This window comes from Lepidochelys kempii, chromosome 9, assembly GCF_965140265.1.
Source record: "Lepidochelys kempii isolate rLepKem1 chromosome 9, rLepKem1.hap2, whole genome shotgun sequence".
NCBI lineage: Eukaryota > Metazoa > Chordata > Testudines > Cheloniidae > Lepidochelys > Lepidochelys kempii.
Genome location: NC_133264.1, coordinates 73042984 through 73066338, shown reverse-complemented (window position 1 = coordinate 73066338; position 23355 = coordinate 73042984). Strand labels below are relative to the sequence as shown.

The 23355-nt window shown below is 39.1% G+C and overlaps 1 protein-coding gene across 7 annotated transcripts in view; it reads left to right on the top strand.

Moving 5' to 3' along the window:
* Positions 1 to 23355, top strand: part of DACH2 (dachshund family transcription factor 2) — a 457188-nt gene that overhangs the window by 373125 nt on the left and 60708 nt on the right. For 5 of the 7 annotated variants that reach the window (XM_073360874.1, XM_073360876.1, XM_073360878.1 and 2 more), the window contains 3 exons: positions 12 to 184; positions 13563 to 13698; positions 15336 to 15416. In XM_073360874.1, coding sequence (XP_073216975.1) covers positions 12 to 184; positions 13563 to 13698; positions 15336 to 15416 — 390 coding nt within the window. The remainder of the gene's footprint in view (positions 1 to 11; positions 185 to 13562; positions 13699 to 15335; positions 15417 to 23355) is intronic. The other 2 variants (XM_073360877.1, XM_073360875.1) reach the window with 1 other exon arrangement.

Here is a 23355-nt window from a genome sequence, read left to right as displayed (position 1 = left end):
ATCTCTTTTAGGGATAGATCTGCCATTTATGATGATGCCCCATCCTCTCCTCCCAGTCAGCCTACCTCCTGCTTCAGTTGCAATGGCAATGAATCAGATGAACCACCTCAATACTATAGCTAACATGGCTGCTGCAGCCCAGATGCATAGTCCTCTTTCCAGAGCAGGGGCCTCTGTTATTAAGGTAAGAGTGCAATATTTGATTTAGAAAACAATGATTTATGGATAAAAACACACTCCCAGTGGCATTATACTGATTCCTTGGGAACATAAGTGAGCAGCTATGTGTTTCTACAGCAGCTAGCACACTGGGTCCAGGTTCCTGGCAGGAGTTTCTAGGTGCTATTGCAGTATAAATAAATATTGATAACATCACTAAGGAAATAAAGAAAAAGCAGCTCTGCTACTGATGCAAGTATGTAATATTATTAAAAACAGATACTAACATGGACCAGAGGTTGGGAGGGTAGCTAGTGTTGCACCTAATAATGACACAAAAGCTATTTTAAAATATAGCGTAAAAACATACTTTCATTTTGTACTACAGGAAAGTGCTGCAGTTAATCCCAGGAATTCTAGTGCAGTGAGCCTTAGAGCCTTAGCCTTTTCTCTTAGTATCTGAGTAAAAGTTCAGAAAATCACTAAAAGGACTTTAATGACTGTAATATGAAATAGGACTCCTGCTTCTTTAAATGATGGATAAAACGTACTTAGACTTTCAAAAGACTTTTTATAAAGACTCTTGCAAGTAGGCTATTAGGAAGATTTGGTAACCATCTTGAAAGAGCAAGTCCGATCATGGATTAAAAATATGTTAAGAGATAGGCATACATTCTCAGAGGAAAGAGATTAGAAATGGGAGTGTCAAGGATCAAGATTGAAGGATTATATGGAAGAGCAGGTAGCTACAATGTGGAAGTTTTTTTGTAAACTTTCAGAAAAATGGCTTCTATCACCTTTTTATTTGTGCAAAAAAATAAAAAGGGGCTTTTTGTCAGTTTTAATATTTGAGCATGTGTGTTTCTCTAGCAATTTTAAAAAATAAAAACAAAGTTTAGAAATTGTAACTCTGTTATGGGGTCATTATATTCCCATTTTTTGTCTCTGGGTTTTTGTGTGCATGTGTTAAAATATTATTTTAAATGTTAGGATTATTCGGTCTTATTCTCTGTTGCTTTGCCCCTTGTGTAGTCATTTTCACTTGCACAAAGTAGGTGTTAAATGCTACTATTTTGGCACACAGCTTCCCTTACCACCAGTGGGGTGGGTGGTGTAATACCTCTGCAGCAGCAGTAGGTCCTGGAGGCATTCTAGCCAGAATTACTCCTGTCTGACGTAGGGGATATGCAATGAGTGGCCACTGCTGCAGCCTTTCACAGGATACAGCATACATCCTTTGCTATGTCAGTCTGTTTAGGGGTGTTTAGTGATGCCTTCCTCCCCTTTGTTTTTCTGACTGCACAATGACTATGACTGTGGCTGCCCCTTGTGTAAGTTTCAAGGGAAGATGAAAGACTCCCTGTGTTCTGTCCTTTCTTCCTGCACCACAGTCTGGTACTGAATGGCTATAAAGTGCAATGGGATTCTCAGATTAAATTAACTATATAGAAGCAAAGTATTGTTTTTGTCATTATTTATTATTCTGTTGTTATATCACACCACCTTGATACTCTTTAAATCCATGTAATACGAATGCATAAAACTGACCATGTTTTTAGATATATCCTAATTATGATGTGTTATGGCTACTTAAAATTTAAAACTGAATTGAATATACTGTTTACCTAATTCCATAATTAGACATCTAAAATACCATTTAGCCCATTTCCTATTAGTGTGTGAATGGGCTGCTTTAAAAAGGATTTGAATGAAGTCATCATGCATTTTATATCATATTTGCCATTTAGAAATAAGCTGTCCTACCAAAATATGCATGATCAGCAAAGTTAACATTTAGTGCTCCAGAAAGAAATGTCATAACTATGAAATTTGATTTCTTCTTGACAGGAACACTATAAATTAGGCAGTCACAATGGCCAGACTCAGAAAGCCTTCTTTGCCATCTATAATATAATCTAATGTGATTACAGTGGCACCTGCTAACGCTGCTATAGTTAAGGGTTTGTCAGTGTCTTCCATTATAAATCCCTACTTTCAGGGATTTACAGCTCAGCTGTAAAAACTTGCTCCAACTGAAACTTGGCTAAAAATTTTCAGAATTATCTGTTCAGTTAAGTTACAAGAGTAGAAAATAAATGAAGGTAGTATGCTTTTTTGGTGTGTCTGTAACTTAAAAGAAATTCTATTCATTGACATTATTTTCAGATCTCTAGACCATACGATTGAATAGGTCCTTTCTACATAAACTAAAACTTTTTTTTCTTCTGAATTTTATGGAGCAGTTCTACACCAAAACTATCAGTGTTTTTCAGTAAGATTTTTATTATACAATGGATCCATAAAATGCAAATACATATGACTATTAATATGCATTCACAGCATATAGTACACATAAAGGAGTCGTTAAGGTTTATGCTGAGAATACATATTAAATAGAATGCTCAAAATATGACTAAATCTTTTCATGTCCATTACAACAATATTGGGTGCAAAGAAGCTGAGCCTTCACAGTATATAAATGGATGCCAAGTGCCACTCATTCAGTGTCACAACACAGTGAGCATACAACTCAAGGTCTGCGTTAAAGATTTCCGACCCTTATTGATAACTGATTTTGAACCTTTTACCCAGACCAGGGTCTTCATCCTAGTCATTCCCATGGGTGGAATCAGGTCTGCAGGGTGCCCTTTACCTATAGCCAGCAATGAGGTCTGGATGCTCCAGTGGTGTCACCAAACCAGAATAGGCCTTCAGCCCCCCAATTTATACAACCCAAGCTCAGATAGTCTACAAAAATTAACTGTAAGGATCCAGTTCTTTTCTGCACCAAGATCCACTGAGCACAAGAGAACTGGGAAGAAGCCTATCAGGGAGCCAGTTATAGCTCCCTGTTTCTCAAGCTTCGGCTACTCCACTGCTGTCCCTGCTGTAAGTTAGAGCAACCTGGGACCCTAACTTATTCCAGATGGCTATGGTCTCCAGAGCACATACTCAAACTGCAACTTTGGCAGAGCGGAATTGTGGCCCGCAGATCCCAGACGTATACTTTACACTAGGGTGGATGTTTGGGTGTGGGATGGGGGATCTAACTCCACTGGATTTAAACCAGTCGAGTGGCAATTCTCAGCGGGCCGCTGCAGCCAGATTCTGGCTCCTTTGCTTATGCAGCACAAAGAAGCCAGAACAGGGGGAGGGAATCTGGTCCTAAATCTGTATAGATATCATCACAGGAACTGTTTTTCCTCCTACCTCACTAGGTAAACTAGGAGCCTGCTTATCCAGAAATTGCTTAATGGCTTTTATGGCCAGAAGGGTACTATGATCACATAATTAAAGACTGTATCATAATGCATATACACAAAGTGGCAGAATGAAGATTGCTTGGAAAGTCTTCATTCTGGTATTTCCTAGCTTTTGATTGCTTTACTTTACAACCTTCATAATGTTCTTTTCATGTAGGGGTTTTAATGTAATTTCCTATGTTTTTAAAAACTTAAATATTGACAAAACAAAAATACCATTATCTAGAATCATACTGACCCCAATAGGGCTGGGATCTTTAGATTCTCAGCACAGTCCTCTGTTGTTTGAGTGTTATACCAAAAAAATAAAAACCATCAGGATCTTATTAAAGGGAAAAAGGTAAAATACCACATTTATTGTGAATACAGAAAGAATCATAGTAAGCAGTTAGTTATAGCTATAACATTCCATTTAATCTCATATTTATTCATACATTCATTCCTACAAACACACACACATAGGTTCTGCAAAGTTGTTATCATAGTTACCAGCCTTAGAGTTGCTCATGCCAAGCCACTGGCCAGGTGGCCTGGACATGAGGAGGGAGCAGGCCTTGTCAGATGCTCATCGGATGCTCCTGGAAGTTGGTTTGCAGAATCAGACCCCCAAAGTTCTCACTTTTTAGAGTCTATTTTTATAGGAATTTCTTCCTATGCCAGTCTATGGGAATTGCTTCATCATGCTGTTGCTGAATCAATCAGCAGATAGCACATTCCTGACGGCTCCGTGCTGCTAGATGTTATCTTGTTCTTTGGTTCTCCCATTCTTGAGGCTGTTGGGTAGATTCCAGTCTGCCCTCCGGGGGTCCTCTGGTTATTTCCACTTGATGCCTTCTTCAGCCAATGGACACTGGATTCTTAGGCTGGCACCTCCCTGATCATTCAGTTATTATCCACACCAAGCATCCATCCACATACATCCTCTATCTCTATTTTAATCACAATTGTTAATACAACAAAAGGGCAGGGAGTCTCTGGGTGCTGTTTCTGTTGTTAGAGTATTGCTTTGAGTCTCTCTCTCTGTGAATTGCTTTGAGAACAGACTCTGTCTTAGAATGTACTAACACAATTAGCAGCTTGCAAGTTTCACACATAGAGGGAGAGAAACAGTACCAAAAACCAAGAGACCTCTTAATTAGTAATACCCTGGAATTTAAACTGTGGGGAATCAAACTCATTTGTGATTTTAATACAGAACTACTTTAATATGATCCAACATGAGCCAACATAGTAACTGGTGGCAGTAGAAGCCTGGTGTCTTATATGTGAACTTGCCACTAAAGCGGGGTGGAGACACAAAAAGCAGTGGGTTTCACTGCTGTTTACAAGACAGCAAAAGAATGTTTAGACTCAGGAGTAATTGGTTCAATTCCAGTTTCTGCAGGGGAGTGTGCTGTAGTGATTAAAGACCATTCTGCTCTGCCCCTAACCTCTCCCTATCTCCTTCTGTCCCATCCAACCTCCCCTCTCCTGCTGCCATCCTTCCTACTCCTGTCCCTTTCTTCCCCTGCTCCTGTTCCTTTCCCCTCCCACTCCTTCCCCCCCCCACCCCGATTCCTTTAACCCACCCTCCCTGTTTGATGATGGAGGAGGATTGTGGAGACTCAAGACTACTGTGTTCAACACCAGGTACTGGAAGGGGGTGTGGTCTAGTGATTATAGATCCTTCTGCCTCTGTGGCAATACACACAGAGACACTATTACTTCTCAGGAAAGCTGTTGTAAGAATTTTTTAACACGGGCAAACATCATATTTTTCCTAATCTCATTCTGAGTAATGGCTGAACTATTTTAGCTGAAATTCTCTCCCACCCCCAAAACTAACTCATTTGCTCATTCACCCTAAGGCAGACACCTGGCATGGAAAATTTAACCCAAAGCAGTTGTAAAGGATGTATGACATAAATTTGAAATTCCCTAAATTAGAAAAAAGATGGGTTGTGCAATCATGACTGACCAGTGCTGTTTTCTGTGTGCTGTATAACTCTTATACCAGTATTTATCTGACAGAGAGAAAAAAAATCTCCCAACCTCTGAATTCTCAAAACCAGTTGCCAAAAATACAAAAACATAGATATATTGTAAGGATTAATACGTTTACTTTTTCCTCTCTATGCCAGCCCAACATTTTGAACACTTTCAGAATAAAGTTCAACTTTTTAAATCTAAATTTATAAAAATTATAACTTTTGATCACATGTATTTTTATACTTTTCCATCTTATACAATCAATTCATTGTTGCCAACTTGTCGATTAAATGATTGCTGGAATGTCAGGGAAAGATCATACAACAGAGAAAGTAATTTGAGATAACTTTCTTCATGGCTAATTTGAACAGCTGAGTCCATTGCAGAAAGCAGAGGATGTGCAGTCATATATCTTTTTATCCATTGCCATGCAGGTACTGCAATGTTTGGACATACTCAGATGTCTATATTCTTATTTAGCCTTGTTTCATTTAAACTACAATTTTATCTCTTATATGCCTTTTCCTCAGACGTCAAGTATGTATGGTTTATTAACATTGGGAACTGCATGTTTCCAACATAAAGGGGAACTCCTGAATGTTTGCGTTGATTCTGAAGGTGGAAAAGATATTATAAGTTGCAAACACAATTGCTTTTTTCCCCAAAGTTAGCATGGTAATATTGTTAGGCCAAACCCATAGCCTTTAGTTGTGGCTCAGATCCTTTTAGCATTGGCTCAGCCATTAGCATTTGTAGTTACTAGCTAATATAGTTATTATATAACTATAATATAGCTATGACATCATTAGGCCTGGGTGTGTCCTTTCTTCATTCAGTTATAGCACTGGACATGGCAGAATTCAAAGGACCAAGGATATGTATGATGATTCACCTGTACAACAGCCACTGCATTATTAGTCAGTTTTTCACCTTTGCACATTGACAATACTGATAAACAAAGGTAATTGCAACTTTGTAATATATGGGTGAAAGGTGCCATAGTTTTTTCCCTCTAATTACTAATTTAAGAAATTCCAAAGTGGGAAGCTCTTGTTTGGCTGTTTACCAATACCGTCTGATTAGCTGTGATTTTTTGTTTGTTTGTTTGTTTGTTTGGCTGAGCAGCTGGCAATTAATGAATTGATAGGAAATAGTCACAAGGCGGTGGAATTAGCAAGTGAACATCTGGTATTAAAAATTAGTAAACACAGAAGAGGTTTTTTTGTGATTTCTTAAATTCAGTAGGAAAATAAATACTAGTTGACTACTACTGAAATGTTTGGTGCACACAATTAAAAATATTACTGCCCTGTACATGGAATAAGTATATTGTATGTGAGTTCATTTCAGATAAGAGTCCGAGCAGAAGATAGTAGGATCCAGCTGACTCTTTGGCAGGCATCCAGCCACATCTCAGTCATTCTTTTTCCTTATTTAAAATGTGATTCCCAGTTCTTGTATAAATTGCACTCCTCACAACTCTAGCTCTGGAGACCGGGGGAGATACTGAGTCTGCCTATCTCTTTGCCTATTCCCCTCACCCAGATCAAGGTCTTCCAAGTTTTGAGCCTTCCTTACCCAAGGAACACAAGTCCAGAGGTTTCTCCTGAGATATCATCTCTCTAAAGGATTGGTGTGTAGTCCAGCTGTACATTGATCGAGCATGATTTCTGGTTTAGACTGAGCCAGAATTATTATCTGTGTAAAAGTGGAAATGCACGTTGTGCTTTACCTCCAGCTATACTGCCTTAGTTTAAGACCATAAACTTTAGAACAAGTATTAAACATTTTTCATAGAAACTAAAATAATCATAATGCTAAATTAAGGTCCAACTGGAAAAGAAATATGAATCCTGATATTAGCTGTTATCAAATGATAACACATTATTTGGCAACAGTAGTGTTTGTATATTTCCTATTAATTCTGGGTGAAATTCAGCCAGGAATGTAAAGGCAATGGGAGGCCTTCAAAGTAGAAAAACTGCCAGAGCTGTACAAGAGGTGGATAGCTATGGAGCAGGCATCCAAGCTGACTCTCCACTCCTGCCCCTTCATATCTCTGCATTGCATATACCACTTCTGAAGAGACATTTGAGGATGGGGAAGTGGTTGCAGGATTTGTTGCCCCTCTTTTAGTCCTGATGCTGTTATAGCAGCCACAAAATGAGCTTCTGAGCTGTCCTGTGTCCTGCATACGAGTTCTGCAACTTCACCCTCTGTGTGGTTTGACACACAAGCCCATTTACATGGTGACTGGAAGTTTGGGGTGAATTTCTCCTTAACTGTTTTGAGAGTCTGAATGATGGTGAAGCTGGCCTTGAGGAAGGCAAGTATAATACTGTAGAAACCTAATTGGGAGTAGTGCATAAATAAGTAAAAAAAGTTATTCTTCAAGGGTATACGAATTATGGTTCTTCCAATAAATTCAGCAGCTCCAAGTTTATTCTCAGATTAGTGGCAAATACTTATCTGGAATTTAAAACCAACAACAGCTCACCACATTTTTCTCTGCCCCCATTTTCATTAGCAAAGTCTGTTAAGTTCCAAGCTCGCTTGCCATTATAGAGCCCTGTAGAGTACAGAAGGAGCACATCAATTAAATATGAAATATCAAGACAAATGTATGAATAAAATATCCAGTATTCAGACAAATGTCCAAAACCTGCTTGTCAGCAATGAAATGCCATTAAATCCTTTAGGAGCTCATTAATAGATTAACATTTGGAAGAGTAATTACAGCTACATTGGAACTGAAAATAAATAAAAATAAAAAGGCAAATCCAGCAGCATGGCTCTTCTAAAACTCTTGACATATAAAATGAGAACCAATACTATAAAATATTAGAGATAAGGAATTAAAGTTAAGGTGATTATGTCAAAAATTGGTAAGCCGTTCATATATACTTCTAATACAATTATTGTGGATGTAAGTTAGTTATGGATGTTATGTTAGTGCTTTACATTTCTTGTGTGGCACCTCACAAGGGATGCAAAAGGGATACTGAGGTGAAAGCAAGGATGTCCCTGAAAATTGGAAGAGCTGATGACTTTAGTGCCATTAACCTAAATCATAACTAAAAGTAACTATGTCAAGCTTTGTAGCTACATTTTCTGAGCCAAAGCAAGACGCTGTCCTTTAGTAAGACAGAAATATATTGTCCTTCAAAAGGATTTAATACTCCAAAAGTCTTTTTTGAGAATTGATGGTATAGCTCTGTAAAGAGAAGAGAAAGATAAGATATATAAAGTACCAGTAAGTATTGCAGATAGATAAATAGTTGAGATCTTCAGACATATTTTAATTCTTTCATCAGATTTCCAAATCTGTAAATTATCTCTCTAATTCAGTGCATTATAACCTGGTTTATGAATTGTGAAAAATGTACAAAATGTGAAAACAAGCTGAACTTAGGAAATATGGCGTTATTTTAGAAGTAATATTCTTCTGATACTATAAATATAACAACTGCAGAAGCAGGCTGGACTGCAGCCTGTAGTGGGACTACAGTTATTTTTAATAGAAAAAATAAAATATATGAACAGTAACAGGGTTGTAAAATTCATAAATGACATAAAATGAAGTCATAATCGTGTAAAAAATATTAAGATTTTAGATTTGCAATTTTCCCATTTAAATTCCCTTTTTGATTTGTTACAAATACTGTTAACCCTGTGTTTAGAAAATGGTGAGGACATTATCACTTGTGTTCTCATTTGTAATAAAATAGATTAACTTGCTGTGAAATTTTAACTAGGCTGAGACACAACAGTAGCTGCCTAATGAACCAGAGCACATTGCTGTTAAGTAGCTAAATAGATGCATACTGATTACAGGACTGAAAAATGGATGTGTTTACTTGCAAAGAAGAAACTATTCATACTGCTATTCATTATGGTAGGAGAAACTCATACACTTCCAAACAAACACTTAGAAATAGACCATTTTTCAATCAATATCTAGGCTCAGGTAATAATATTCTATCCTCATGTATAGTACATATGATGTAGAGAAAATTCCAGCTCTTCTGTTATCTAAAAGGGAAAACTGTATCTTCCCAGTATATGTTAATTCTGGTAGGCAGTGAAATGTTAGCTGACATAATCAACAAATTCTTTCATAAAATGATTCACTGTGTAATTAAATGTGACATTATTATTTGACACCTTTATTTCTACCTGACCATTGTAAATCCAAAGTAGTATGCGTTTTAAGGCAGATTATTTTAAGTAGATCGCTTTATACTGGGAGACAATGTAGGCACTGCAACCTTCGGGATGCGGGGTGGGGGATATTTGTCCCACTAGCTGGAAGAAAAGTGGCACTGCCCTTGTAAGGGCTTCCTTACAGTGGATGGAGAGAAGGGGGAAAGCTTACAGGGCAGGGCAGGAAGCAGTTAGGGAAAGTCAGGAGCAGGTCACTGCACTATCCTTCCTGCTGGCCAGAAGCAAGGGCCCGGTATTTATATGCCATGCAGCTCTAGGGAGGCCCTCTTTTACCTGCATTGGGCTGACAGCACTCACCCACCCACCCACCCATGAACAAAAGGACCGAGTTCCCTCCTAACCTGCTGGGGGACTTATGCTAGTTGCCCTTTTTGTTGGGGGTTGGGAAGGAGTTTTTCCCTGAGTCCCAGATTGGGTGGTTTTTTCCACCTTCCACACAGGATCTGTGGGACCCTGTGCTGTGGAGTAGGAGGTTAGATTATAATGTTGCAATTTAGTATGTAAAATTTCTGGCAGATGTCCAGTGCAGGTACTCATTAGGGAAGGGATACAGTTATCGGATGAAATGGATTGCAAGAGGATGTAAAGGAATCCATCCCATACTGGAGCAGTGAAAAGAGTTTCGGGCTTCTACATCTTGTACAGTGGAGATCCAACCCCCGCTCCTTTTCCTAATCCCTTTTAAAGGACTTGAGGAGGGGGGTTTGGGGCTCTTATACATGGAACAGGGAGGAACTGACCCCTTTCCTTTTATAATGAAATGGTCAGGACCTGGTTTGGGATTATTTGGAAATGATTAAGGAAAGGATGATGGCCAGACAGTGAGAAAATGCAGTTATCAGAGAGAGCTGGAATCCTGTTTTTTCAAATCATCAACTTCTGAATTACTCAAATAATTTTCATTTAAGGATGGCATATACTGCTGTATATGTGATTTCTGAGTGTTAATGTACAGTAATTTGTTTTGTTCAGATCTTTTTTGTAGAACAGTTGGCAAACTCTTTCCTTGTCTGTTCACATGCTTGTTATAGGTACATTATGTATTTTTGTGGCAAATTAATCACTGAACATTCTGAGTTGAAACAATGGTAGAGGCCCTTTTAGGTACACAAGACTGGGACTAATGTTAAGTAGGCTATGACACAAAAAAGGAGGCAATTAAAGATAAAGTCACAATTTTGTTCACCTGGATCCCAATCCTAAAGCTGCTACTTGATCAAATGTAATAGAAGGTCCATGTACAAAGAACCAACAAGATCAGGGCTGTATGTGTAGAATTCATTGATTAATAAAGATACCTCTAAGGGGGTGGATGGAAGCCTTCTAATGTGACACAATAGAGGGAATGTCAAGACGGGAAGCTAGGGCATAAAGGTCTCTCTCCTGGCCCCACAGGCTCCTCAGCAGCCACTAATTCCCAAATCCTTTTCAGGGCATTTCAGAGCATAGAGGGGGAAAGCCAACAGGCCAATAGCTTTGACATTGTACTGATTTGCTGTCAGGTTTGGAATAGTTGGATATTACTTGCTGAAAACAGTTGATTTTTTTCAAAACTTAAAGCTACTGAGGTTTGACATCCCTATAATAGATTCATATCTATTAAAACTTAATAAACATCTTTAATTAGCATACCAAGACTATTGCAATTAAAAGTCTCTCTTTAGGTTTTATTAGTTATTGTATGTTCATTAAATAACAGATAATTAGTGAGAACACATCCATTGAGAATTAACAGCTATGTAATAGATATGCATCTGTTACACGATTCCAAAGCTCAGTTGTTATTTAATGTATAATAACTATCCTATTAAAAACACATTCAAGGCTATATTTTCAGTGTGGTGTGACTGGAATAAACAAACACCACCCATTATGGTTAAGAGGAGATGCTCTTTAATTCCCTGTGCATCATGCTACAATGTATCCCTAAATATAAAGTTGAGTGTATTTTGGAGATGTGGTTTTAATGGGTAACAGAATATTTTTAACACACTAACCAGACTGCCATTGGTATTAATGAGTTACAGCAGCAGATAATGAACAGAAACTTAAGTTAATCATTAGTAATTGAGAGACTTTTAGAATCTACAGATCTGCTTCTAAAGGTATTTTATAGATTTGTCATGTTCTCTATCCCAGCCTCAGGGGGAAGAAAAATTCAGTCACTATTGAGCTTCTTAGCACATGGTCAGAAGGGGCCAGATCACACCATTTCAGTGAAAAATCTTTGGGAATGTACCAGGAAGGGTGGAAAGCTGAAAAGTTATCCTCAGAGCTTCCCCAGATTATATTGTAGAGAGGTGGGGAATTTGTCCTTCTCGCAGAAGAGGCAAAGAATTCAGCTCCCAGAACTCATGGCTATCAGGGAGCTGCCAGAGGCTAGGATTGTCCACAAATTCAGGATTGTCCATCCCTAATCCCATCCACCTTCCTCGTAGCATGGCTCCATTGCAGCCATACTGGCAGGGACTCTCCCTTCAGTACTACCTTTGAAGTGTTATAGGTAGTCTACCTCATGGAAGGAGCCACAGAGAAAAAGGCCCAGAAAAAGTACAGTCTCAGCCTGTAATAGGTGCTTTTTGGTGGATTTTCATCGGTTATAGGAGGTGGGAATAGGTGGGAGGGGATAAATGATGAAAATACATGTTACAGCTATAATTTTGAAAGCTCTAGGAAAAAACAATGCATATAATGTTGTTATTACAGGTGGCCGAAGTGGGAGAATTTCATTTTGGGAAAATTTTGGAAAAATTTACCATTTTTTGTTTTACTCCTTTTTCCTTACCCAGAGTATTTTCTCAGGTATATTTGAACTGTGGACCACATTTAAAAAGTTGTGTGTGCAAACGTGCACATGCATATGTTAGCTTTTGTAAGCATATTCTTATATTTACTTCTAAAAAATGTTAAGGCAGAGTTAACATTGCCTACCTCTGGCAAATCCTTTGATCTATTAAACTTAAACCTCTGAAAAATCAGAATGAGCAGTGTTAAATTAGTCTTACCATAACTCTTTATTTTCAGGACAATCTCCAGATACATGTGGAGTTTAGAGCCCTTTGAAAATTAAAAGCAGGTTGGGGGGGGGGTGTCTTTTGGGAACCCTTTGACCAAGTGACAACAAATTCGCATCAGAAAGTCAACCCCTACTCCTGATGTGGCACACCAATATTCAAGGCAATTTGATCCCTCCTGTGAGTTTTAGAGCACATTTTTAGAGTATTAGAGAAATTTTGTCTTTACACTGAAATGTTGTGCACTTTTGTATGCATGGCTTTGGAAATCTGGCTGATATAGCTTTAATGGGGACTAATGAAAGTTCTCAGGTAGACCTATGATTGTTTTTATGAATTTGCAATTGTTTAGCATTAGTATTTATTTGAATCTGAAATTGCCAATTTAATCTGAATTTGGTATTTGACTCTTCTGTATCATTTATAGATACAGATAAAACTAGTAACGTACTGAGGAGGACTGTGCATTTTTGTATTAACATGGATGAAAATGTTACAAAATAAAAAGTACCCCAAGTAATTGAATAGCTTAAAAAAAACATTAGCAAGCCACACAGTAGCTGCTATGTCATGATGATAAGGGTGTCATAGCTATGTGGTTACATGGTGCCCAGATATTATAGGTATGCAAGACTATACTGGGTCTTTGAATGTGAGTTCACAAAGGAGCCGAATTAATTTACTTAGCAAAGGAGATTTGCTATTTTAAATAAGTCTTAAGTACATTAAAGAGGCAAGGTGGATGAAGTAATATCTTTTATTGGACTAACTCCTGTTGGTGAGAGAGAGAAGCTCTCCAATAAAAGATATTTCCTCCCCCACCTTGTCTCTCTAATATTCTGGGACGAACATGGCTACAACAACACTGTGTACATAAAGTAAATTAAAACAAACTGCACAATTCAACAGGCATTATTTTCTTTTCTGTTTTAAGGAGAGGATTCAAGACAGCCCTTCTCCTGCTCCATCTCTGGAAGATAGTCAGAGGCCTGGGAGTCATGCGTCTTCACATCAGAGCAGTAGTGTGTCCAGCTCTCCATCCCAACTTGACAACACACCAGATAGAATTGGTTGGTACTTTATTATTCCCAGCCTCCCCTCACTCAGATAACTACTCTGTGGATTTGAGAAGTGTGCTGTGAAAAATACTTCACTAAAGGAAAATTGACAGTGTTAGTTTTAAAACTGACTCTGTGAAGCAGTCATTTATCATTAAAAAAATTAGAGCGGCATTAGAATACAGGATATAAAGCTGCCTGTTCTTCTCAAACTTGCTCATTACTGCAGAAAGCCTGACCAAACAGATGGCTACATATCATGCACGCATCAACTCAGTGTCACAGTATATTGCCCCTACTATGATATAACATACACATCTCATGGCGTCCTTCTAAATGTACATTTGTTGTATTTACCTCAAACTCAGCAAATTATATCATGACTATAATAAAGGAAACTCACCACTTTTTTCCATTGTCATAAGGGTTTTTTTATTTCCACCGTAGGCATCAGGGTCTGTGTATTATTTAGACAAAGAATGGCCTTATGCATGAAACACAGTTCTGGGATCAGGCTGTCCCACAGACAGCTTGTTTGACCTTGGTCAAATCACTGAATCCCTGTGCATGTCAGTTTCCTTATTTGCAAAATAGGATAATATTTCCTCGTTTTACATATTGTCGACAACTAATTCATGCTTGTAAAACTCTCCAGTGCAGGTGATGTCTCTGCATCTGTTTGTACAACACCCAGTAACAATGGGGCCTTGATCCAGACTGTGGCCTTTGGATGCCGTTGTCATATAAAAGATTATTAATAATAATACACTTGGAGATCCTCTGTGCTCCAGCAGTGTTAGGTATTATTAACTACAGTATTGTTGCAAAAAAAAAAAAAAAAAAACCTTTAAGGCATCACTTAAATTTATGCTGAACCAAATATTTGTCTTTGTCTAATAGTGATGTTTGCCCATATTGTGCTGGTTTTAGAAGGATATATACATATTTTTTAACTTTTGCTATTTCCAGTTAAACACTGTCTAAAGAATTAACATAACATTCTAGCAATTCTCTTGATCTGGAGTGATTTCAAATTCTAAAATCAGTTAATTGTGGAGAAGGTAAAGCTTTAATCAAATAAAAACAAAGAAAGTAAGTATTCTGAAATCATAAACTTAACATGTCTTACTGATTTTCCAGGTGGTAAGTAAAGAATTGCTCTCTCAGCATCAAAAAGGATTGTCTTTTAGTTGTCATCCATCAATTTGGGTTGCTAACCATCTATCTGTATTTCTTTCTTAAGCTAGCTGCATTATAGAAAATTACTGATTCTTTAAATCCTCTCATCTATTAAACATGTTTTTTCCCCAAAATGATTTCTGTGAAGCACTTTTGTAATTCGTTAATTTGAGCATTTTATAGGAAATTGCACTCATCCCAGTGGTAATTTTTGTTCTGTTCTGTTGTCTTTGTGTAATCAACTTAAGCAAATTTGCTTCTGCTGTTTATGTTAATACTTTGCTGTAAATGTTGAAGATTTGGAATTTAGTAGATGACAATAAATGGCCCACCACTTAAGAACTCGCTGTATAAGAATGCAAAATTGCCAGAATATTGGCAGAAAAAATGTCATTTAATATTTTCATTCTCTATTTTGGCAATTTTTTTCACTGGCAGTGTTACAGAGCTGTGCACTCTGATTTTTTTAGCTATGCTGACCAACCCCAGAGAAGGAGAACTCATTGATCAAGATACTGGGACCAACCTAAAAAAACTCCAAAAGGAGAAAGGTAGAATCATTTATTGTTTTTTATACAGCGTGTGTAAGGAAATTAATAATGCACTTTACCTGCATTGGCCACATTCTATATATCCAATGGCATAACAGGTTATATTTATAGAGCTGAACACATAATTGGCAATGAATAAGGTATCCAGCGAATTTAGCCTGTATTTCTGCTTAGGGAGTATAAACAATAAGATCTGTATTTCCTTGTATTTATTCATTATTGGAGAAATATTTGGCAAATCTTTTAAATTTTATTAATTGATTATGAATAATTCTCTGCAAATATTTGATTAGCTACTTGGTACTGTTTCTGTTCCTTTACTGGGTGAGCATGAAAGCACCTTCAGTGTTAATATTTGTGCATGTGAATTTCATTTCTGTGAATGCTTTTTAGGCAGTATGTTTGTTTTCTGCAAAAAGTGATACCAGTCAACTCAGTTGCTCAAGTTGGGGGCGACATTGTTGGCAAATGTTAACTAGGTCCCCCTGCTACTAATGTCAACAAAGAGTTGAGGCTTCTGCAGGTTCCAGTCTTAGGCAGGGACCTGTCGGCTGCTTCTGGGAGCAGCACTGGGCCAGGGCAGGCAGGAAGAAGAGATTCTTTCGACCCCTGATCTCTTCTACCCTGGGGAAGGGAATGCATGTTCTTACCTTTACTGATCTATGTCTCTAGTGGTCACTGCCCTTTCTTCTTCCTCACCCATTTTCTGATGTTTCTCTAGTCATTGCAGTTCTTCCTCAAGGAACCCAATGATTGGCCCTATTGAGCTCATTTGAGAACTCGTAATGAGTTCATGGAATACCTTGAGTTCATTTGCCCCCTGGGCCCTTATGCTTAAGTCCTTCCCTGTTGTCCCCTGTGGTTTCCCGTAACCATGTGTGTTTGTGTAGGCAGTGTGGAACAAACCAACAGCTAAACAGTAGTTACCCAGTACACCGTGGGTTCTCAGCCTTTTTCTTTCTGAGGCCCCCCCCACAACATGCTATAAAAACTCCAGGGCCCAGCAAGGCAGGAAGGACTCCGGGCTAGCAGTGGGGTAGCAACCTTGGTCATAGATGTAATTTGACTTCTATTTTGGGTGGGCCAGTGGGGCTTGAGCCAGCTCCACACAGCAGCATCCGGGGCGGGAGCGCCCCTCCACCCCCTGACTCACCTCAGCAGGCCACCCAGTCTGCCTGGGTTGTGGGGGAGGGGGCGCAACCAAAAATTATAACTCAAAGGTGGGGGGCTCACCTCAAAAAGTTTGAAAACAGCCTAGGATGCAGAGGTAGCTAGGGGCTGTGTGCGGGCGGGGGGGTAGCTCAGGGTGCAGGGAGGGGTACTGAGTAGCTCAGGGTGCAAGCAGGGAGTAGCTAGGGGCTGCGTGCAGGCGTGGAGGTAGCTCTGGGTGCAGGGAGGAGGGTAGCTAGGGGCTGTGTGCTGGGAGGGCTCCTCTGTGGTCCCTGTTCCATGGGGGCTCTGCCAGCCACAGAGGCGGGTCCCCTGCCCAGGCGGCTCTTACCGGCTGCGTGAGAAAAGGGAGCTGGGAGCCGAGGAGAAGCTTCAACCCCCTGCAGCAGCAGGAGACGAGGGAACGCCACCAGAGCGCCAGCAAGAGCAGCAGCTGTCCCGCAATGCCTGGCTCCCCACCTCCGACCTGGCCAGGGGCAGGGAGAGAAGGAGGTGGAAGGGGAGGGGCGTGGAGCTGCCCCGGGACTGCCCTGCTTTTGCACTGTAGTTTCATGGTGGAGGGGGAAACACCTGCCATGTCCCCCCACCTCTGCCCATGGGATCAGGGCTTGAACCCCAGGGGTGCTGGCTTCAGCCTCGTGGGAGGTGCTGGGTCTTGGGCTCTGGGTTTTAGCCGCGGGGCCCCACGGACCACCTGAAAGGGGCCAAGGACCCCCTGTAGAGAACCGCTGCACTACACCTTCCTTCTTAAAATAACAAACTGCCTTTACTTCAGTAATTACATAGATGAGTATTTTAGTCTGAACCTGGAAGTGTGGTTGATTTTTAATTTTGTTGAAGCATGCATGGTTTCCTGCCACATGTTTAGACATTTTTCAGTGAAACAATGCAATATGCCCTGTGGGGCTCCAAGATGCAAATCATATATTTGACTGATAGCAGTTGTCTGTCACTCAAGGCAGAGCACATCCTGTATAGTTTAATGAACTGCAAAAAAGTCAACCCAAAACCCATATAAAATTCATTTTAAGAACTTAAACTCAAATCCGGACTTAAATGGCCCAACTTGATTATCATGCACATTGTGTAAAGAGTTGTCACTTTGGATGGGCTATCACCAGCAGGAGAGTGAATTTGTGTGGGGGGGTGGAGGGTGAGAAAACCTGGATTTGTGCTGGAAATGGCCCAACCTGATGATCACTTTAGATAAGCTATTACCAGCAGGATAGTGGGGTGGGAGGAGGTATTGTTTCATATTCTCTGTGTGTATATAAAGTCTGCTGCAGTTTCCACGGTATGCATCCGATGAAGTGAGCTGTAGCTCACGAAAGCTCATGCTCAAATAAATTGGTTAGTCTCTAAGGTGCCACAAGTACTCCTTTTCTTTTTGTTAATATCGCTTGTAACTTTTTGCATGAACAGGGGTATAAACACCAATGTCCTAGCCAACTTCCCGTAAAGTTTCAATGTATATAGTAATCTTCATTTCTTGGCCTACATTTTTATGTAGTGTTGTTTTGTTTCACTCACTAAGTGCCACATATATACACATATATCTTATACAAGTGCTTGAAGGAAGTTTAGGATGAAATTGCTGTTTAGAGATTGGTGCAAACACAAATTCCAGATCACTACTATCTACTCAACCCTTTCAAAAATCTTGAATCAGGCCTTCCCCAAAATTCATGAGTTTGGCTCAAAAATTACGAGATTTTTTTAAAAAGGGGTGAGAGGTTATTTTTATTTTATTTGTATTTGCCTTTTCATTTTTCAGCCTTTATGGTGCACTTGGATCACATTTTCAAACTTTTCTCTGAAATCATGAGGTATAGAAACGTCTTTTAAAAAAAATTTAAAACTGTCCTGGAATCCCATGACTCCAGGAGCTGGGACTTTATGAAAAATACTAAATATCATGAGACTCAGGATAAAATTATGAATGTTGGCAATACTGTATATCCAAATAATTCCAAACTTAATTCACATCTAGCATGGTGACTGGCCTCCATGTTTATTTTACAGTTCCTGGTAAAATCTATTTTACTTTCGCTATAGTGATCCAGTGGTTGCCCCATGATGATGATTGGCTTTTGAAAACCCCTAAACTTTCTAGCCTAGGCCTTTCTCTTGTGCTATGTAAATGTCACAATATTATTCCTCACTTAAAGTATCTCATCCTTAACATGAATTTTATTCCCAAAGGTTAGGTTCTTGCACACAGACAGCACATTGCCACATAACATGAAAAATGGACTGCAGAATTTGTGCATCTGCAAATTAGCTGATTTGAGAAGTTACACAGTAATTTGTACCAACATATTTGAGAGCAGCATGTCACACCTCTCCATGAAATCATGGTTTTAGCACATATAGGTGTGGCAGTAATAGAAGAGGGTGATATATGTTGAACTGCTCAGTAAATACTACAGCTATCATTTGTATAAACAGTGAACTTCATTTTTCAAACACTGCCACTGCCTTTAGCAAGGCAAAATATATTTACCAGAGAAAAGATTAGGAAGGAATGTAGTTAAATAAAAGTATCAACATTTATTAAGTATGACAAGTAAGCACTTTATACAACCGTGGCAAACATATGTTTTCACATCTGTTTTGAGTAATATCATCATGATTTAAAAATGATTTATAGCTGTGCATGCCATAAAATGCCAGCTTTGCTGTAACTTGGAAATTTTCAGACAATGAAGAAATTATTATTGAAGACATGTATAGAACATGTTTTTTTGTGACATAGACCTTTTTATAACTTGTACAAATCTGAGCATTCTGACACAATTAGGGGAGTAACAAAATGAAAATTAACTAACTAAAATTCAGCAGCTGGAGTTACTAATGTAAAATCTCAGCACAAGAAACAATAAGAGCTTATCCTAGTTATCATCAGTGAATGCTGTTATACACGTTAAAATAAGCAACTTTCAGGCATTTTCTATTCCCATTGTATAGAATGATGTCAGAAACAGACAAAATATATGCTTTAATCAAAATAATTTTGATTTAGTTAGTCTTTAAGAGAAAAATAGCTTTAAAATACGTGCAGTGCAGTTGTTGTTATGATATGGCAATCTGTATATACAGATCTGTATAATATAGGTTACAGATTATCATTTTATGTTAATAAAAATACCACAGAGGTGTCAGGACACCAGATGGCACAGAGGATTAGTGATAGGTTACAGAGATTTTCACCTTCATGCTGGCAATTCACATTTAGTAGGGTCAGTAGTGAGTAATAAAACTGCGGCTGCTGGCATATAGTTCCTGATTCTTCAGGGTATTTAAGCATGTGCATAACTTTTAGCTCGCTAAAGGAGAAACAGCATGAACTCTCGCTTATAGTGGGGCTTTTAATCCTCGAATTGAACAGTTCTGAAGTTCCCTTTGGTGGATGACTGTTGTGCTTATACATACTAGCCAGGATATTACATGTGGCTGAAAACCATATTTAAAGGTTGTTTTGTAGTTCATTTGAAATTATTTGGTGGGCTCTTACAAAGGAAACTAGTTGAGCTGGGCAAATTTTCCACAAAAATTTTCCACAAATATTTGCAGATTTTAAAGTGAACTTTGAGCTCAAATGGAGATGGCATCTTTTGTGTGGGACGGGACAGAGAATAGGCTTCCCAAACTCTTCCCCAGAACCCTGTCACTGAGACAATTAAATAAGCTAGACAAGAATATTTGACCATTACCTTCACAACTAGGATCGTGCATGAGCCTGCAGTTACTATGTGTGACTATATGAAGAGAAAAATTAATTTAAACTCTACACCCAGGGTAGGTTTATTGAAAGCCAAAGCCTACCTCTGCTCCTAATGAAGTCATTGGGAGTAAAGGTAGGTCAGTGATAAGCACTTTTAAAAATCCCACCCCAGCTAATAAAACCAACAAATAAATCACACAGTAGCCTATTTTTTCTAGCACAGATTCCCTGTGCTTTCCTACAAAAGTTTTAAAATTTTATTTAGTACCCTAGTCCTATTCCCTACCTTTTGTCAAAAACTGCTCCCTTACGCTGAGGGTTTCAAAGCCCCAGCAGCTTTTTCCTGACAGAGTTAAATAGAAACAATACTGTATCTTTTGGCCAGTCATAACTAACCATCACAGCTCAAATTTGGAATATTGAGTATCAGATATTCTCTGTGAACTATTCACAACTGAACAACAAAGTAAAAATCTTGCAAAAAAAAGTTGTATAAATGTGAATAATGGAATCGGGGGATAGTTTGACAAGCTCATGGTCATACTTGGAGCTGAAAAAGAAACTAAATTCGTTGAAAAAATGATTTGCTCTGAATTAGTTGCCCAGTTCTGGAAACTGCTCTCTAGCACTCTCTAGGCACTTAGGCAAAGCCCTGTGGGATATGTTCTACTTTTTCTACAGGGAGTTTTGGTCTCCAGAGCTGTGAATCTGGCACCTATTACTTTCCTTTTTCTTCTTCTTTTTTTGAAAAATACTCTTCCCATATTATTCAAAGGGAACTGGGGATTTTGCATCTTTTCTGTCAGCCAAGACATCTATAGAAGTTCTACTTAAAGTGACAGAAATATTTACAGTTGGCTGGAAGCTTGAGGCAACTGCAAAATTAGCTGTTTTGTTTAACACATTTCATTACATGACAACAGACTTTTATACAGTTTGAATTAATCATTGCCAAAGGAGGAGTGGGTTCTTTAAGTGTGAGGGGAAGAGTAAAAACAGGTGCAGACCACCTGAAACAGCAACTGGCACCATGCTATATGGAGGATGTGCTCTCGTGAGACCGAACTTTTCCAACAATTAAACTGAAAGCATCCAGATGGAGGATGGAATAAGCAAAGGAAGCAAAGGGCATGGAATAAGCAAAGAATAAGCCAGGAATAAGCAAAGAACTGAAGGGCATGAAGCTGAAATACACAGTGTGTGTGAAATACAGAAAGTGTACAGTGTATGTCAACACCTATTCAAGATTTTCATGATGGTATATCTTAATTCACTCACTGGCTGTGTTGTCAACATACCAGTATTTCACAACATGTTCAAGACATTCTGTGAAACAAGAAATATTTAATTTTTTTCTTGTGAATGTTACTCTTGAGAAATAGTGAAGACTCCCAAATTAAAAATAAATTCATGTTCCTTTTGATATCTCTCACCAGGCACACTACCGACTCTTGGGTCATTTCATAATAGTTGAAAGAAATAATAAATTAGCGTTAAAAGAAAGTCATGAGGTTTCATTTCACCAGATACTGTGCCATCCAGGTGTTCTTATATATAGCTTTGACCCCTGTTCAGATTCCAGGTCCATCTTTGGATCAGAGGAGGACTTTTATTTTGGTGGCTGATGTACGTCGTTCTGCTTCCAAGCATTCCTCAGATTTGAGTAAGAAACAGATGATCTCAAGGAAAAGACAAGCTTTGAGGGCTGCATCACCTTCACCTGAAAAAAGGAGATGAGAGATTATTAGTTTTTCTCTGGATCTGTCTGTATCTTTTCCTCCTCCTAAGATTCCTACAGGGTCTCCATGAAGAGCTTTCTCTCCATCTTCCGGGTCCATTGCTGGTTCTGGTGCAGTCGATCATGGATCTGAGGCTGGATCCATTTCCAGAGTAGGATAGAGGAAGAATAAAGAGACCTGTTTCCCCTTATTTCATGCTGCCTTTTGGTCCTCTTCCTGCAGGTATGTTCCCAAATACCAGTTGCTGGGGAGAGAGGCAATCCTGGCTCATTGGCTTTATTGGAGGCCACCGTGGGAATCCTTCAGTTGTCCTCCTGATGTTTCATCTGTAAAGGATCTGGCAGGGGAGAAAACCTCAGATCCACTTCTACCAGACAGGGTGCCACATACTCCATCTGAGGAAGAAGATGGCTTTTTTTTTTTTTTAACACAGATGATGATCTTGATTTGTCACCAGATGAGCTTCTGCCTCTTCCCCTTCTACAGATGCTCTGCAGTTTCATGACCCAGTGGATTGCACGGTGTCCACATTGAACTTCCCTTCAGTACCTGTGGGGGAAACCTCCCATTCGGTATCCAACATTCTTGGAACCACCTCCAAGAGTAGGATGTCATTATCAATTCTCAGTGGTCGTCTACAGCCCATTAAGATTGCTTGCTCCACCCCCGCCTCTTGCCAGCCTATTTCCAAAAGGGCAGACAAATTATAACAGATATCCTTGGAGGGGTTTTCATATTTTCACATACACCCTGTACCTAATTCACTTGCTGTGGCTGCAGCCAGTAGTAAATTGAGGTCTGGACAAGCACTTTCCACTCCTGCTGACAGAGAAAGGAAAAGGATTGATTCCCTAGAGAGAAAGGTGTTCTCCTCTTCCTGTCATGGTATTAAGGTGGCAAATTACCAAGCAGTTACGGCCCACTATCAGTTCTACCAGTGGGAAAACATGGTACGGTTTGTGCAGGATTTGCAGGAAGACAAAAGGAGAATAGCAGATGTGGTTATAATGGAAGGTCAAAATGTGGCAAAGCACACTTTCAGAGCTCCATTTGATGCCTCAGATTCTTCTGCTAGAGCATTGACTTTTGTAGCTATTCTGAGGAGACAGTCCTCTGCTTTTGCTTTGGATACAGTAGAACCTCAGAGTTACAAACACGTCGGGAATGGAGGTTGTTCGTAACTCTGAAATGTAACTCTGAACAAAACATTAGAGTTGTTCTTTCAAAAGTTTACAACTGAACATTGACTTAATACAGCTTTGAAACTTTACTATGAAGAAGAAAAACACTACTTTCCCTTTATATT